General features: G+C 36.1%; 1 protein-coding gene across 4 annotated transcripts in view; it reads left to right on the top strand.

Moving 5' to 3' along the window:
• LOC138705766 (zinc finger protein 354C) overlaps window positions 1-14,715 on the top strand; it is an 82,249-nt gene that overhangs the window by 55,427 nt on the left and 12,107 nt on the right. For all 4 annotated transcript variants that reach the window (XM_069834394.1, XM_069834396.1, XM_069834395.1 and 1 more), the window contains 2 exons: window positions 1,752-1,862; window positions 3,625-3,759. In XM_069834394.1, coding sequence (XP_069690495.1) covers window positions 1,752-1,862; window positions 3,625-3,759 — 246 coding nt within the window. The remainder of the gene's footprint in view (window positions 1-1,751; window positions 1,863-3,624; window positions 3,760-14,715) is intronic.

Below are 14,715 nucleotides of genomic sequence, written 5' to 3'. Positions count from 1 at the left end.
GACGATGATACGGAAAACGATCTCAGAGATATTTCCGATTAATGTTCAGGTAATTGTCTACTTATTAATTTATTATAGTTTTTAATTTTGTATTTATTATTCCATGGTTTTTGTTTTGATTCTGTGTCTATTGTTAAATTAATTTATTTTTTTCTTGGTTGCATTATGAAATGAACATGTTTACGGATTCTCAATTTTAATATAAAGATAGCCTACATACAACTGCAAAAAGTACTTTAGTTTCGCAATTTAACACAGCTTTTGGTGTCGCGCTTCGTGCTGTTACGAGTAAGTAACTTGGCATCTCCGCATCTCATAGTTCTGTCTCTCTCTGCGCTGGCGAAAGTTCGAAACCGCCTTCCCGGCTGCGTTCCACTCTAGTAGGATATGGTTTCACAATGAAGTTACTCTAGTAGACTCTAATAAATAGGCATGTGCTCACTACTGAAAATTTATTCATCAAATATGAAACAATACAGTAAAGGAAACTGATTAGCAATTTCATCTAATATATCTCAAAATGATGAGTCTGGATATAGCCTACAGTATGATATGCCACCTATACTGTGCCAGGTGACCATTATTCTTAACAAGTTACCAATTTCATATAACTTAAACATTAAAATGGGACAAAAATGCATGAAAATAATAACACATAACATAAAAAGGTCATGAATTCGTCATCTTCGCAACCAAAGGCCAATGCGTTTCTAATAAATACCTAATTGAGCTCTATAGGAGTCCAATATGACTGACCTGATTTCAAGTGAACTATACTAAATCATTGACTAGTTCTGTTAAGTATACATACTCTTGCTGAAAGCATAATAAATAAATCTGTTCTTCATAACCCCCCAATAAGTTCTGGCATGGCATATTAATCATTGAAATAAAGGCAAAGAAACTAATATATTACCCAGCAGGTTCTGTGTAGGATAGGATGTAAAAAATATATATTCAGAGTAGCAGATGGGCACAGATATTTACTATGTGGGACTTCGCATCAGTAGGAGACATCGAGGCAGACCAGCAACTAAACAGGCAGATGTCTTCAAGAAAATCGCAGGAGTGTACTGGTCCAGGGCAGCAAGGAGTCAGAGTAAATGGAGTCTGTAAAAACTCTGTCAGAACGAACAAATGTGGACAAATAATGCATACAGTTCAAAGACTGTTAAGTAAATAAGCATAGTTAAAAGAATTTACCTTATATTTTGGCATTTAAATGCATTACAGGCTTAAAAGTGTAATGTTGCTGTATTCTCAACTCTTCCTTTTATTAGCTACTATTCATTGTATATGAAGGATGTTGGGAGAAAACAAGAAATATCACAAAACATAATTATCGGGAAAAAGAAATTTTAATACCTGGACATTCATGGTTTTTAACCAATTTACCAAATGTTTAACATTATCTTACAGGGACACTTCCACTTTTAAATAATTTATGATTGGACAGCTGTGTAGTCCCAGTTGCCATCTATATATATATATATATATATATATATATATATATATAAAATAAAATCTCTAAAAATGGACATTCCTTGTTCTCCCCTCCCCAACACCCTTCATATTGCATATAGTGGGAAAGGAACTGGCCACCCTACCCCATTATCTCCTGACTTAGTTCCCTCATGAGTGATGGCTTATTGGTGTCATGAGGTTCCAACCTGTCTTTAGACAGTTGACTGAACAACAACATTATTAAGAATACTTATTTCATCAGTCATAATGTGCAATGTAAATTTCAGATTATCCTTTCAATAATGATGGATGTTATGAAGACGGAACATGAAATTGATCCATTCTCTATGCAGGAGAGTAATGATTCAGATATAGAGCTGAAGAAACTTATGTCAGAGGTAAATTGGAACGTATTTTAATTGCTTATTTTTTAGAGATGGGACCTTGATACTTGTGATACCTCAATACCTACAATACTCAATATTATTGAAGCATGTCTAATACATCAGGATAAGTCCTCGATAACTTTTCGATACTCTCAATTTCTGCATTTCAAATAATACTCAATCCTAAATCCAAGAATTTCAGCACGTAGTGATTATGTTAAGATCCTCTCTCCAAAAGGCAAAAATCATTGTACCTGTTACTTACAGTTCCCTCAATTAGTGACTACCAAACAGAAATATACCTGTTCTCTGCCCATTACAATGCATGTGTTGCCTCTATCCTTTTCCTATTGCCAGTCGGTTCAGTTAGTGAATACTGAATAACAGAAACAGCTTATAGCTGTCAACTTGTCAAAACAGCTTAAGTTATAAATAACTATATAAGGAATACTGTAAATATAAAAGAAGAATACTGTAGATTCGTAGAACTAGTTACAATACTTGTAATTTGTGTCTAACCATTCAACAGCATGCAGTACATTGTGTATCATCTGAAGAAAAATTTACAAAAATATTTTTAACAACTGAGTATTGGGTATCAGTGCCAAAATTTTGGTATCGGTATCGAGAATCGACAAAAAGCAATATTGTCCCATCCCTATTATTTTCTCTTTGCTGCCATACATAAGTGTACAGGAAATCACTGCCATATATGTCCCAAATTTCTTATCCAATGGAAGACAGGATATACATTTTTTAATATTATAGCACATGTTGCATGTTTTACATTATGATTTCAGAACAAATTAAATGTTTGACAGTTTGTTGTTGAGACTACTAATCATTCTTAGACCAGAACTTCAAAGATACTGCTGAAATGAAATATGAGAATATTGATGATCATATGAAAATGTAAAATTTGAATAAGAATAGTAATAGTAGTTATTTCTCTTGTGCTGCAAGTACAGAGAGTCTCAGCGAACATTGTGGCACATTATGTGGCAAGCAAATCATTGCATATGCCATTGCCACTGCAAGCAGCTCTCTTATGCTGGCAGGTAGATACATGTGTGGCTTGGTTTCAATAAGCACACACAAGCCAGTTGTGAGATGACTGTGATGCAGTTCAGTTTATTTTTGTCTATTCTGTTGTGTTGTGCAATGGTTACATATTCACTGGGTGAACACGTTTATTTGTTATACGTGTTCAAAACGTACATAATGAATAATCGATCATGTGAAGAAACAAGGCGAAAGTTTAGACATAGGTCTAAATTTCCTGACAGTCAAGTTTCATGTAGCAACACAATATTAAATTTACTTGATTTGTAGCTTCTGTGAATAATCAGGAAAACCAGCGTGCTTACTGAAAGAAAACTTCATGCCTTGGAATGTAGTCCTCGAAAGACGTTGAAAAACAGGATTAATTTCTAAAGTATCTGCATGTTGAACAACAAAATTACTAATAAAAGCACTACATAGTTCCAGTAAATAAAGAGAAAATGGGCGACACTTCCTGTAGCTATTGTAAGGAAGCTGAGTACCAAATTCTGTTATTTAATATGTAGTACTTCAGTTTTAATCCGCTGAAGTCAAACGTTTGTGGAGACAAACAGCAGCAGTAGTAGTGTAGGGGTCACACCGCTGAATGGCCAATGTACATTATCTCAACAATCGCTGAGACTCTGCGTAGTAGTCAAGGACTGGCATGCAGATCCAGAGCTTAGACCACATACCGAGAATAAGTAATTTATTTTGTCTGTGTGTTTTATAGAGAGATAATCCCATGAATCTGCATTTGGCTTGGATAAAGGTAGAGTGCATGGACTCCACTGATGGTCCCATATCGGAGATAAAGCTTGAGGAAACTCCGGAGCTAATTCCATGCACTTTAAAATCTGAAGCTGAGGTGAGTGGACTTCATTGATTATTATGCATGATTCCTTTGTGTGTATCACATACAGTTCCTTTGAAGAACTTCACTAAGAGTGCTTTGTGGTGAGTAGTATAGCCTTTAGTAATATCAGTACGCTCATAATTATAGTCCCGTCACTCTAATTTCCGGCAGCCAATCACGTTGCAGGTCGGTTACATTTAAACGTGTGCGTCTTATGAGTCGCTTATCAAGACGTTATTCATTTCTTAAGGCTCGATGAATACTTAATATAATCGCCCGCCATTTTGGCTCTTTCGTTGGCGTTCGCAGAAAACACACGAAGACGTTATTTGCCGCTCAATTATTTGCTGAATTACAGTGCATTTGATTTATTATCATAGGAGCTACAACATGATAATGTTTAACGGTGTGGCAAATAGATTCCTCGTATGGTAGCTCGACAACGAAAGAACAAAAATGGCGAACGATACTACCGACCTAGACTTTATAGAGCCTTCACTTCCTAAGACGTAAGCAAAGAGGCGGAGTCACGCCGGAAATAACAGCGTCGCGACTATAGTGTTTTAGCAGTTATAACTGTGATGTGAGGCCGTGTCTCAAAGCTCTAGTCCATACTACACACTAGTGACTAGCAACTAGGTGACTTGTAAACTACACACTAGGGAGCTTTGGAAATGTATGCTTGAAACATGACCTTCTTCATAGATTATTTTTCTAAAAAATATGACATCACAGTGCAGCACTAAATTAAGAAGGCAGTGTCCTAATGCAGTTTCATTACGAGTTATATCACCGTTATATGGAAAAGATAAGGGCTTAATATATTACAGTAATGTTTAAAACGTACAGAAGGTACTAACAATGTCAGTGTTCAAAGTTAACGTGTTATTTTACATTATATTTACATTAGTTCACTTCCAAAGCATTTTCAGATTTCATAACCCCATTTGCTGATGAGGTATCCATGTTTGTTTAGTGAACAAGTCATCAATCAAGCAAGCATTTTCGTTGACTAGCTACTACGGACTTGATTGCTATGCACTATGTAGCTTTGGATCATGACTTCTGACATCACATCCGGCTATTTAGTTAACAATCTAGTTCACTTCAGCTGAAAATGTAGCTTTGAGACACGGCCTGATATTCATTGTCCAGAAAAACTGAATATTTACTCGGATTATAGCCCCGTGAGTTTTTACTATGAAGACATTTGGTAATTCCAAAGACATGAGAAAGATAATCTTTTTCTTCTATATCTCATGGTGCAGATATTTTTACCTGTTCTAACTCGGCAGATATTTCCATCATTTCCTGATCTTTTGTTTATACCATTAATATTGTGTCTTATTTCCCACAATATTTTGAAAGTTTTTACTCTGCTAAATATATTTTGAATTCATTCCATTTTTGTTTCTTATCTTTTCTGAGACGGGCCCAAAGGCTTGCACTGGAGCCTTAGGCTTATTGTACTGATCTCTTTATTGTGGGATGATTATTGAAGTCCTTAGTCCTGTAAGTACGTGATTCACTTCTTGGTGCCATTTTATCAACTCAGCTACAACATCCAGGTTTGGCAGATTCTCCCTGTTGATATTCTGCAGCCTCCTCAGATTGATTACATCTGTTTGAAATCATTTACTAAGTGCTGCTGCAGCCTAGAGCTTGTTTGTTTCATAGTCTGGCTTGCTAACCGTTATCCCACAGTGGTGGATCATTCATTCCCTTAACCATTTATCTCATTTAATCCAGTCTTGTAGAGTCATATACTTAAATTTGCCATATTTTCAGGATGTCTCACGGTACACTTACCTTTTTCAATTTTTACTTTTGAGCAACCATAGGAGTGAAAACTGAAGAATGTCTTGTTTCCTCTTGAAAGCCAGAGAGGGTTCTGTAACACTGGCTTAAAATAAAGTATATTCGATTTAATTCAATAGATTTATTTATAAGCCTACTATTGAGTTAAAATTCACTTATTTCGTAGGAAAAGCCTGTATTTTATATAGGCTTAGAGCATTTTTGATTGTATGTATGTATAATAAAAAAGAATTATCACCTAGTTGTGTAAATTTATTTACCTATTTTCTTTTCGTCTAAGAAATTGCCTCAAATAACAAAATCACCCTCTTTGTGGCACTCGAACATTTTTTACCGCTTTTATTGTTCCATTTCGTATTTATAATTGAAAATAATCTACATAGACACTTGAGCCAGGAATGTTTTAAAACCTCAGAAGATGAAATATACGACTTTTATGTCCCATATGATAGTTGTAAGGGACAAGATTTTTCTTACTCGAATACGGGAAATCTCTTATAAATTGGAACGTCTGGCAAGTCTACATATACTTTACAGAATATTTTAAGTTAATCTACGTGTATTATTCATTCACTTTATATTACTACCAGACATCGGATTCTAGGGCAAATGCCTATTTTGTTTCTTTAGGAGAAAAGTAAAAATAATTATTAATATTTGTGTTTCATGGAAATTGAAAGGTATTCAAAGAGTTTTATAGTGCCCTAAAATGCCCTAAAACGGTTATTAGAGCCTAATTTGTTAATATTCGCCTAAAAATGCCTAACTCACTGTAAAGTTTCGCATTTTACTCTTACTTTTTATAATTTATACATACATTCACTGCGAAATTTAAGGCATTTAAAAAGTGGAAAGTTTGCTTCACACTGGCCATGAAACCATTGATAAAGGAAACAAAATGTTTTGAATCTCACGACACTCGCAATAGATTTCACCGAATTTAACATGCTTGGAGGCATAAATGCCGACAAAGAACCAACCTTAGTTTTGAAGCAGGCAACAATCACAACATGTGCTGCTACCGATTCAGAGATATACTATACTATAAAAATGACTGTTTTCGGTCTGAAACCGATTAGCTGTACTGCCCTTCAGAGTGTCATAAAATCACAATTTTTGGAGAAAGAGTGTTTTTGAAATATTTATGAAAAGTCGTAAAACTGCGAATTAGTAGGGTAAACCGTTACAAAATATTTAAAAGAATGGCCCTCCTAGTGTTAACACTACCAGGAAATGCAACAATAAGTGGAACTTTGTATTTTTGTCCAATTGAATCTCAATAACAACGGTTCATTTGAATGCTCGTTAACAGTTGCTCTTTCCCTCACCTTATTTGTGTTGAGAAGTTTTGAGCGGTAGGACGTTTTCCTGTGAAGTTTAACGCGATAATGCCAAAAAATATAAGTGCAAAATCTACATTGATCCGGCAATGGCTAACAGAATATTCAGAATTAACTTATGATGGAAAAATACTATTCTGCAAGATTTGTAGCAAACAGGTATGTAACAATAGTTGAAATATATAAATTCTATTAATTTTAATGAGTAGGCCTATAATATTTATACATTGACTGAGCTATCCTGAGGTATAATTCTTTTTAAGACCACTACACTTTAACCTTTTAAATTCCGATAGTTAAAGTATTTGCAGGTCATTAAAATTTTGATTGTTCGAACCCACTAACTTTGTGATATAAATACGGCAATACAACAATTAGGATTTTATTTTAATTCAGTTTACTTTACATTTTTAGATTTCGCAAGAAAAGAAGTGCCACCTAAAGCAGCATGTGCAAGGAGCGGCTCATAAGGCTAAAGCTCAGCAGAAAAATCAACTGCAACAAACTTTACTAACACAGCCTACTTCATCCAATCTCGGCAGCAATTTCTATGCTGATTTAACCAGAGCGTTTGTTGCTGCTAACATTCCCTGGAATGCAATTGAAAATCAGGTTTTAAGACAGTTTTTACAAAAATACTGCAAACAAAATATCCCATCTGAGTCGACCCTAAGAAAAAATTACTTAGACAGAATATACAATGAAACTTTAGCTTCCATTCGGGAGGATATAGGTGATTCTTACATATGGGTCTCTGTGGATGAAACCTCAGATCCTATGAATAGGTATATAGCAAATATGGTAGTAGGAAAACTTAGTCCTGATGGACCTTCGATTCCACACCTCGTATGTGTTAAGGAACTTTCGAAAGTGAATAGCCAAGCCATTGCTTATTTTGTAAATAAAGGCCTACAGTCTTTATACTCAGGTAATATAGACGGTTCTAAAGTTCTGTTGTTTTGTACTGATGCTGCCTCATACATGGTTGCTGCAGCTCCACTTCTTACAACATTTTATCCTAACCTCACGCATATAACCTGTCTAGCACATGGCCTTCACAGGGTTTCTGAAACAATCCGGAATGAATTTCCTCTTGTCAATTCGTTTATTTCTAACACAAAAAAATGTTTTTGTAAAGCCCCATCCAGGATTTCAATATTCAGAGAGAACTTTCCAGATATCCCACTGCCACTTCAGCCGATTGTTACACGATGGGGAACCTGGATTCAGTCAGTGGTGTATTATTCTAAGTATTTTAAAGAAGTGGTCACAGTTATTGATAAATTACCTGAAACTGATAGTGCAGCATGTGTGAAAGCAGTGAAAGATTGTCTGAATGACTCACGAGTGAAAAACGATATTGCCTACATAACATCAAACTTTTCTTTCATACCTGCAAGCATTGAACAATTAGAACGTGAAAAACAATCTCTTTGTAGCCAAATAGCAATAGTAAAGGAAGCTCAAGTGAACATACATTCTGCTTTGGGCGAAACTGGGAAAAAAGTTAAAAATAAGTGGGACAACGTATTAAATAAGAATGTAGGATTTTCATTGTTGGAAAAAGTATCAAGAGTGATATCGGGGCAAAGTGTAAATGTTCCAGTAAGTATTGATGTTTCTATTGTACCTAATTTAAAATTTGCGCCTCTCACATCAGTTTCGGTTGAAAGAAGTTTTTCTGCTTTCAAAATGATTCTCAGTGACAAAAGGCAAAGGTTAACTGTGGAGAATTTAGAAAAAAATTCTGGTGATGTACTGTGCAGATAATTATAATAAAGTCTGAGCATGGAACTGAATTTCAATAACATAAAATGAGTAATCTTGATATCAATAATCATTATTTCATTAGTTTCAATATATTAAATTTGTGCAGCTCTGTTTATAAATATAATATAGTATTCTTTTTTTAATGTTTAAACATACTTTTTTGTGCGTATTTTAGTGTATAACTAAAAATTTCAGTGAAAGAAATAAGTATGATACCTTGATGTGCCTAAAATGCCTATTTTCATTAAAATAGAGTCTAATTTTACAAATTTTGAGCTCATTTTAGGCGCCTAAAACTGCAATTTTTAGTGCCTAAAAATCCGATGTCTAATTATTACTGAGATTTTGTAGACTTAGCACAATGTTTATCGAGGAATATCACTTTTGTTGATGTCGTACAAAATTTTGCCCAATATTCTTTTGAGAAGATTAACTCCATATGTATAGATGAAATTATTGGGGATCATCAGTGTGATTTTAGGCGTACCTAATAGATTAACTGTTGATCACATATTTTGTATTCGACAGATAATGGAGAAAAATGTGAGTTTAAGGGTACAGTGCATCAGTTATTTATAGATTTCAAAAAGGCATATGCCTCGGTTAAGAGAGAAGTTTTATATGATATTCTTATTGAATTTGGTATTCTCAAGAAACTAGTTCGAATAATTAAAATGTGTCTCAGTGAAACGTACAGCAGAGTCCTCATAGGTCAGTTTCTATCAGATATGTTTCCAATTCATTGTGGGCTAAAGCAAGGAGATGCACTATCACCTTAACTTTTTAACTTTGCTCTAGAGTTTGCCATTAGGAAAGTTCAGAGTTTGCAATTGAACGGGTTACATCAGCTGCTTGTCTATGGAGATGACGTGAATATGTTAGGAGAAAATCCATAAACGATTAGGGAAAATACGGGAATTTTACTTGAAGCAAGTAAAAAAGATAGTTTTGGAAGTAAATCCCGAAAAAACAAAGTATATGATTATGTCTCGTGAGGAGAATATTGTACGAAATGGAAATATAAAAATTGGAAATTTATCCTTTGAAGAGGTGGAAAAATTCAAATACCTGGGACCAACAGTAACAAATATAATTGATACTCGGGAGGAAATTAAACACAGAATAAATATGTGAAATGCCTGTTATTATTCGGTTGAGAAGCTTTTATCATCCAGTCTGCTGTCAAAAAATCTGAAAGTTAGAATTTATAAAACAGTTATATTACCGGTTGTTCTTTATGGTTGTGAAACATGGACTCTCACTTTGAGAGAGGAACATAGGTTAAGGGTGTTTGAGAATAAGGTGCTTAGGAAAATATTTGGGACTAAGAGGGATGAAGTTACAGAAGAATGGAGAAAGTTACACAGCACAGAACTGCACACATTGTATTCTTGACCTGACATAATTAGGAACATTAAATCCAGACGTTTGAGATGGGGAGGGCATGTAGCACGTATGGGCGAATCCAGAAATGCATATAGACTGTTAGTTGGGAGGCCGGAGGGAAAAAGACCTTTAGGGAGGCCGAGACGTAGATGGAAAGATAATATTGTAACTTTAATACAAAACGAGAATGTAACTTTTATTGTTACGACAATAATCACTTTCTATAATTGAATGTAAACACTCCCGTCAACAATGGGATTTCCACTCCACACAGTAACACAGTATTCGTTATTGCACTCCACAGACGACAATGACAATTTACTTGGATTATTGAGAACAACAATGTAGTGCTAATCTTAACTAATGTTCACAAAGCACTATTTACAAATCAGAACTGTCAGTTCTCAGTTCACAGTTCGTTTGCCTTGGCTAGTTCTTCTAGCTCAGTCACTCGAGTTCATAGTATCTCGAACCCCAGACCTTCAGAGACAGTCCACTGAACTTCGAACTCAGGTCCCCCAACTGCGGTCCACTGCACTCAAGCTCAGGACTTCCGGCTCCCACAGTTACGGACACAACTCAAGTCGAACTCCGGTCTCGAAGCTGGCTTCACTGCTATACAAGACTGCCTTGCTGTCCAAAACTAGCAACGACTGCAACTAACTCAAGTTCACTCGCGTGTCATATTTATAACTAAACCATAGTTTCAGGAAAGTACGATGTTGGAAATTTCTACGGATGTCCAGAAGATGGCACCTCTCGAATTCTCTGGATTTCTTCCCTCAGTCGCAGGCGCATTACTCCCCCCTCTCTGCCGCGGTTGCCGTCTCTCCTCTCCTCCTTACGCCACAGCACATGCCCCAGGAAGCAGATGCGCGTGCAACTTCATTTGCCGTGCCAAGCCACGGCCGACCTTGCCCTCCTTCTGCCGGTCGTGAGATCGTTTCCCGGCTGTCACAATATTAAAATGGTTTTGAGGGAGGTGGGATATGATGGTAGAAACTGTAGAAACTGATGGTAGATTAATCTTGTTCAGGATAGGGACCAATGGCGGGCTTATGTGAGGGTGGCAATGAACCTCCGGGTTCCTTAAAAGCCAGTAAGTAAGTAAGCACAATGTTTATAACACCTTACCATTAAAGAATTTTTTGAAACACTGACTCTGATCTCGACTGTTCTGTGTTGATTTGTACCACATGTGCTCTACAGTGTATATGATTTGTTATATCATTTTCATATTTAAAACTCCAGCCTTGAAATTTCTTAAGGGTTTGAAGAATATGGTTGTTCATGTGACGCATTGATTTAATGGTTTGCTGTATGATCACTTCTGCTACAATCCTGACTGCTGTTCTTAGAATATTCTCACGCATAGGATTGAAAGGAACATGGTCAAGCAGTAATTTCTTCTGTTAATGTTATGTTTTATTTAACGACGCTCGCAACTGCAGAGGTTATATCAGCGTCGCCGGATGTGCCAGAATTTTGTTTCTGACATGAGCCTGTCGCATTTAAGCACACTTGAATGCCATCGACCTGGCCGGGGATCGAACCCGCAACCTTGGGCATAGGAGGCCAGAGCTATACCAACTCGCCAACCAGGTCGACAATTTCTTCTGTTAAGAGACTTATTTTCTCTTTGTTTTTTTTTTTTTAATACTGTAAAGTTGTGTATTAGATATTTCACTTAAAAGGTATATTTAGATCTGTAATTTTTCCTTTCATCCCAATAATAATTAGATCTGTTAATCAGCAAAATTTAATGTCTTAATAAAAGTATTTTGATTTATTTTCAATTCTTGATATGGTGATCCTACATTTCCTGAACATGCATATGAATTGAATTTATGGAGCTACAACCCAGCACTGCGATTTTATTAGATCTATTTTGCTCACTCTCAAGCTAGGCGCATTCACAAACTGACACTGGCTGACTACACTAAGGTTTTCTGCATACCTAGGTTTCGAGCAGGCAACCCATTTGTCCCTAGACCAACCCTACTCCACATGCTGACATTCAGGGAATGCTATGGAATGATGATGAAATGGAGAGACATTGAAGGAATGATGTAGATGTTTAGGAGAAAACAGGAGAACCCAAGAAAAACCCCAACTGCGGTTTTGTCTTCCACAAGTGTCACTATGGATTTTTCATGAAAAATCCCAGGCCTAACAGGACTGGAACCCAGACTGCCTGCATAACAGGCTGAAGGTCAATCACTCAGCCACTGCAAGAGTTGTTTCAAGATCAGTTCTCGTGTTTTATATCCTGGAAGACCTGGAAATGTATTTTTTGTGTACAGTAAAACCCCAGTAAGACGCTGTTCAAGAGACCATGTGTAAACCGCGTATTAATCTGGACCGCGTATTAGGCAGGTATACTAGTTTTGACTTATATACAGTATATAATTAGCATTTTTCTTTATTGAAATACATGATTCATAAAAAGTAATACAGTATTACTCCATTATGCAATTACTGTACGTCAAAAACATTTACAATATGTACTGCACTTAATTATTTCGAAAAAAAGCCGTTTATTATTGTTTGCCGTGTCCGTGAACCCTTACAATGGATAATCACATTTTCAACACGATTTAAATATGAATTTACAGTAACTGACATACCATCAGAACAAGCACTGATAAATTGTCTTATCACTGCCATCGCCTGTCGTGTTGAAACAGATTGAACTGATTCCTCTTCTTCCTTTGGCATGATTTTCTATGATTTCATCTAAATCAAGAATATCAGAGGACACAACACCATCGTCTACAGATATGAAATCCTCCAAGTGAATATCGCCCAGTTTTTCGCGCACAGCGACCCAGTCCTCATTGTCAACTTCATCATCAGTTACGTTAAGATGGGGGACTACTTTCAGGCAACGAATTATCGGAACCCTATGAATTAAAAAAAAAATGTACTCACCATTTTGTTGTTCAAATTCTTTAACCACGTAACAAACAAATTGCTGGTCATCCATGCACGTGGCTGGTTCTTATAAACACATGGCAGGTTCTTTACACGTTTGAAACATTGCGGATTTGCTCATTTTTCCACCACGACCAGTGCCAGATTTTCAGATCTATCAACGAGCACTGTTACCCTCTTCTTACTTAATTTTCCCCCTTGACTCTTTTCTCCTTTGAAAACGTATGATTTGTCGAGCATGAGCTTAAAGAATAAATCACATTCGTCTGCATTAAAAATATCACGGTTCGTATCTTGAAATCAGATTAGGCAGACTCTGCTTGCCCATTCACTAACGTCACTTTCACCGACAGTTCCTGACTCGCCGGAAATCGAGTGGTAAACAATTCCATGTCGTTGTTTAAATTGTCAAGCCAACCATTGGAAGCAGAAAAGTCGAAGTTTAATTTGCATGCAATTTTGCACGCCTTCTCTTGAATGATAGGGCCACTTATGGGTATGGTTGCACTTCGAGACTGATGAAGTCAATCGACCAAAATGTTCTCCAAGTCCTCATGTTTACCACACTTCACTTTCCTGCACTTAGATCCTCCCGATGTCGCAGCTGCAGTGACTGAGTCGCAATTTTTTATTATCGTCCTTAATGTCAATGATGCGATTCCTAATGAATCAGAGAATTTGTTTCTGTTTAAGAGTACTGTTTTCATCGTACTTTCTAAGATTTCCAATTTTTCTGACAGAGAAACCGTTTGTTTGTTTAACACTGTAATCACACTCACAGACACTTCAATACACTAAGGACAACAAACTGATCAGCAAGAATTTCCAGAATTTTATTACGACCGAGTGAGGAATGTTTGAGAGAGAGAGGGGTAGCAAGAGGATGAGGTATTGTAATTGTATGTAGGCTTTAAGCGTGCAGGTAAAGAGTCGAATAAGAGAGTGTAACAAGAGGATGGGTTATTGTACAGGTTTTAATGCGCAGGTAAAGGGTAGAACACTTTTCAGGTTAATGGCACCAGTGAGTTCAATAGCCAAAATGTTTTATATCTGTAAAATGCATCTAAAATATATTCCACTAAAACAGCGTATTATGCGGGACTAGAGCGCAACATACAGGGTATTTTATAAAGGCATTATATATGAAATGTACAGGGACCGAACAAAATAGGCGTATTACATGGGATAGCGAGGTTTTACTGTATTTTTATTTATTTAAGTAAATTAACTACATAAACATTTGTTTAATTTGTGGGACAATAACATGCCTGAAAGGTTGTGTAAATGTAATGATAAATTGCAAGGAAAGTACAAAACTTATGAACAACATTGAAATTAAAATGAAACAATGTCCTGTATGTTCATCATGGATGTATGGTGTCCATAACTAATAAAGGCACGCAATTTATTATCTACTGTATAAGTTTCATAAGTTTATGGGTTAGAGTTTTCATGTTTGCGTTATTTCTAGCTAACTAGAGTTGGTTATCATTTTATAGAGATGTTAAAGGTCTAGAGGTTCATCTGAATTCACAAAACCATAAGTAGAGTCTCAGAGATTGTGATTCATTGGATATCATTGAATCTTTTGCAACAACAAAATCTGTTCAAAAGGTGCAAGCAGTAAAGGTGATAGACACTAGCTTTCCATAATGTGCAGCGTCATTCTTCATACTATCAATGGATTGTACACTAAAGTTCATTGTTATTTATTCCAATC

The sequence above is a fragment of the Periplaneta americana genome, chromosome 9 (genome assembly GCF_040183065.1).
Source record: "Periplaneta americana isolate PAMFEO1 chromosome 9, P.americana_PAMFEO1_priV1, whole genome shotgun sequence".
In the NCBI taxonomy this organism is placed as follows: domain Eukaryota; kingdom Metazoa; phylum Arthropoda; class Insecta; order Blattodea; family Blattidae; genus Periplaneta; species Periplaneta americana.
The sequence above is the reverse complement of the archived record's forward strand: the minus strand, read 5'-3'. Positions and strand labels throughout refer to the sequence as shown.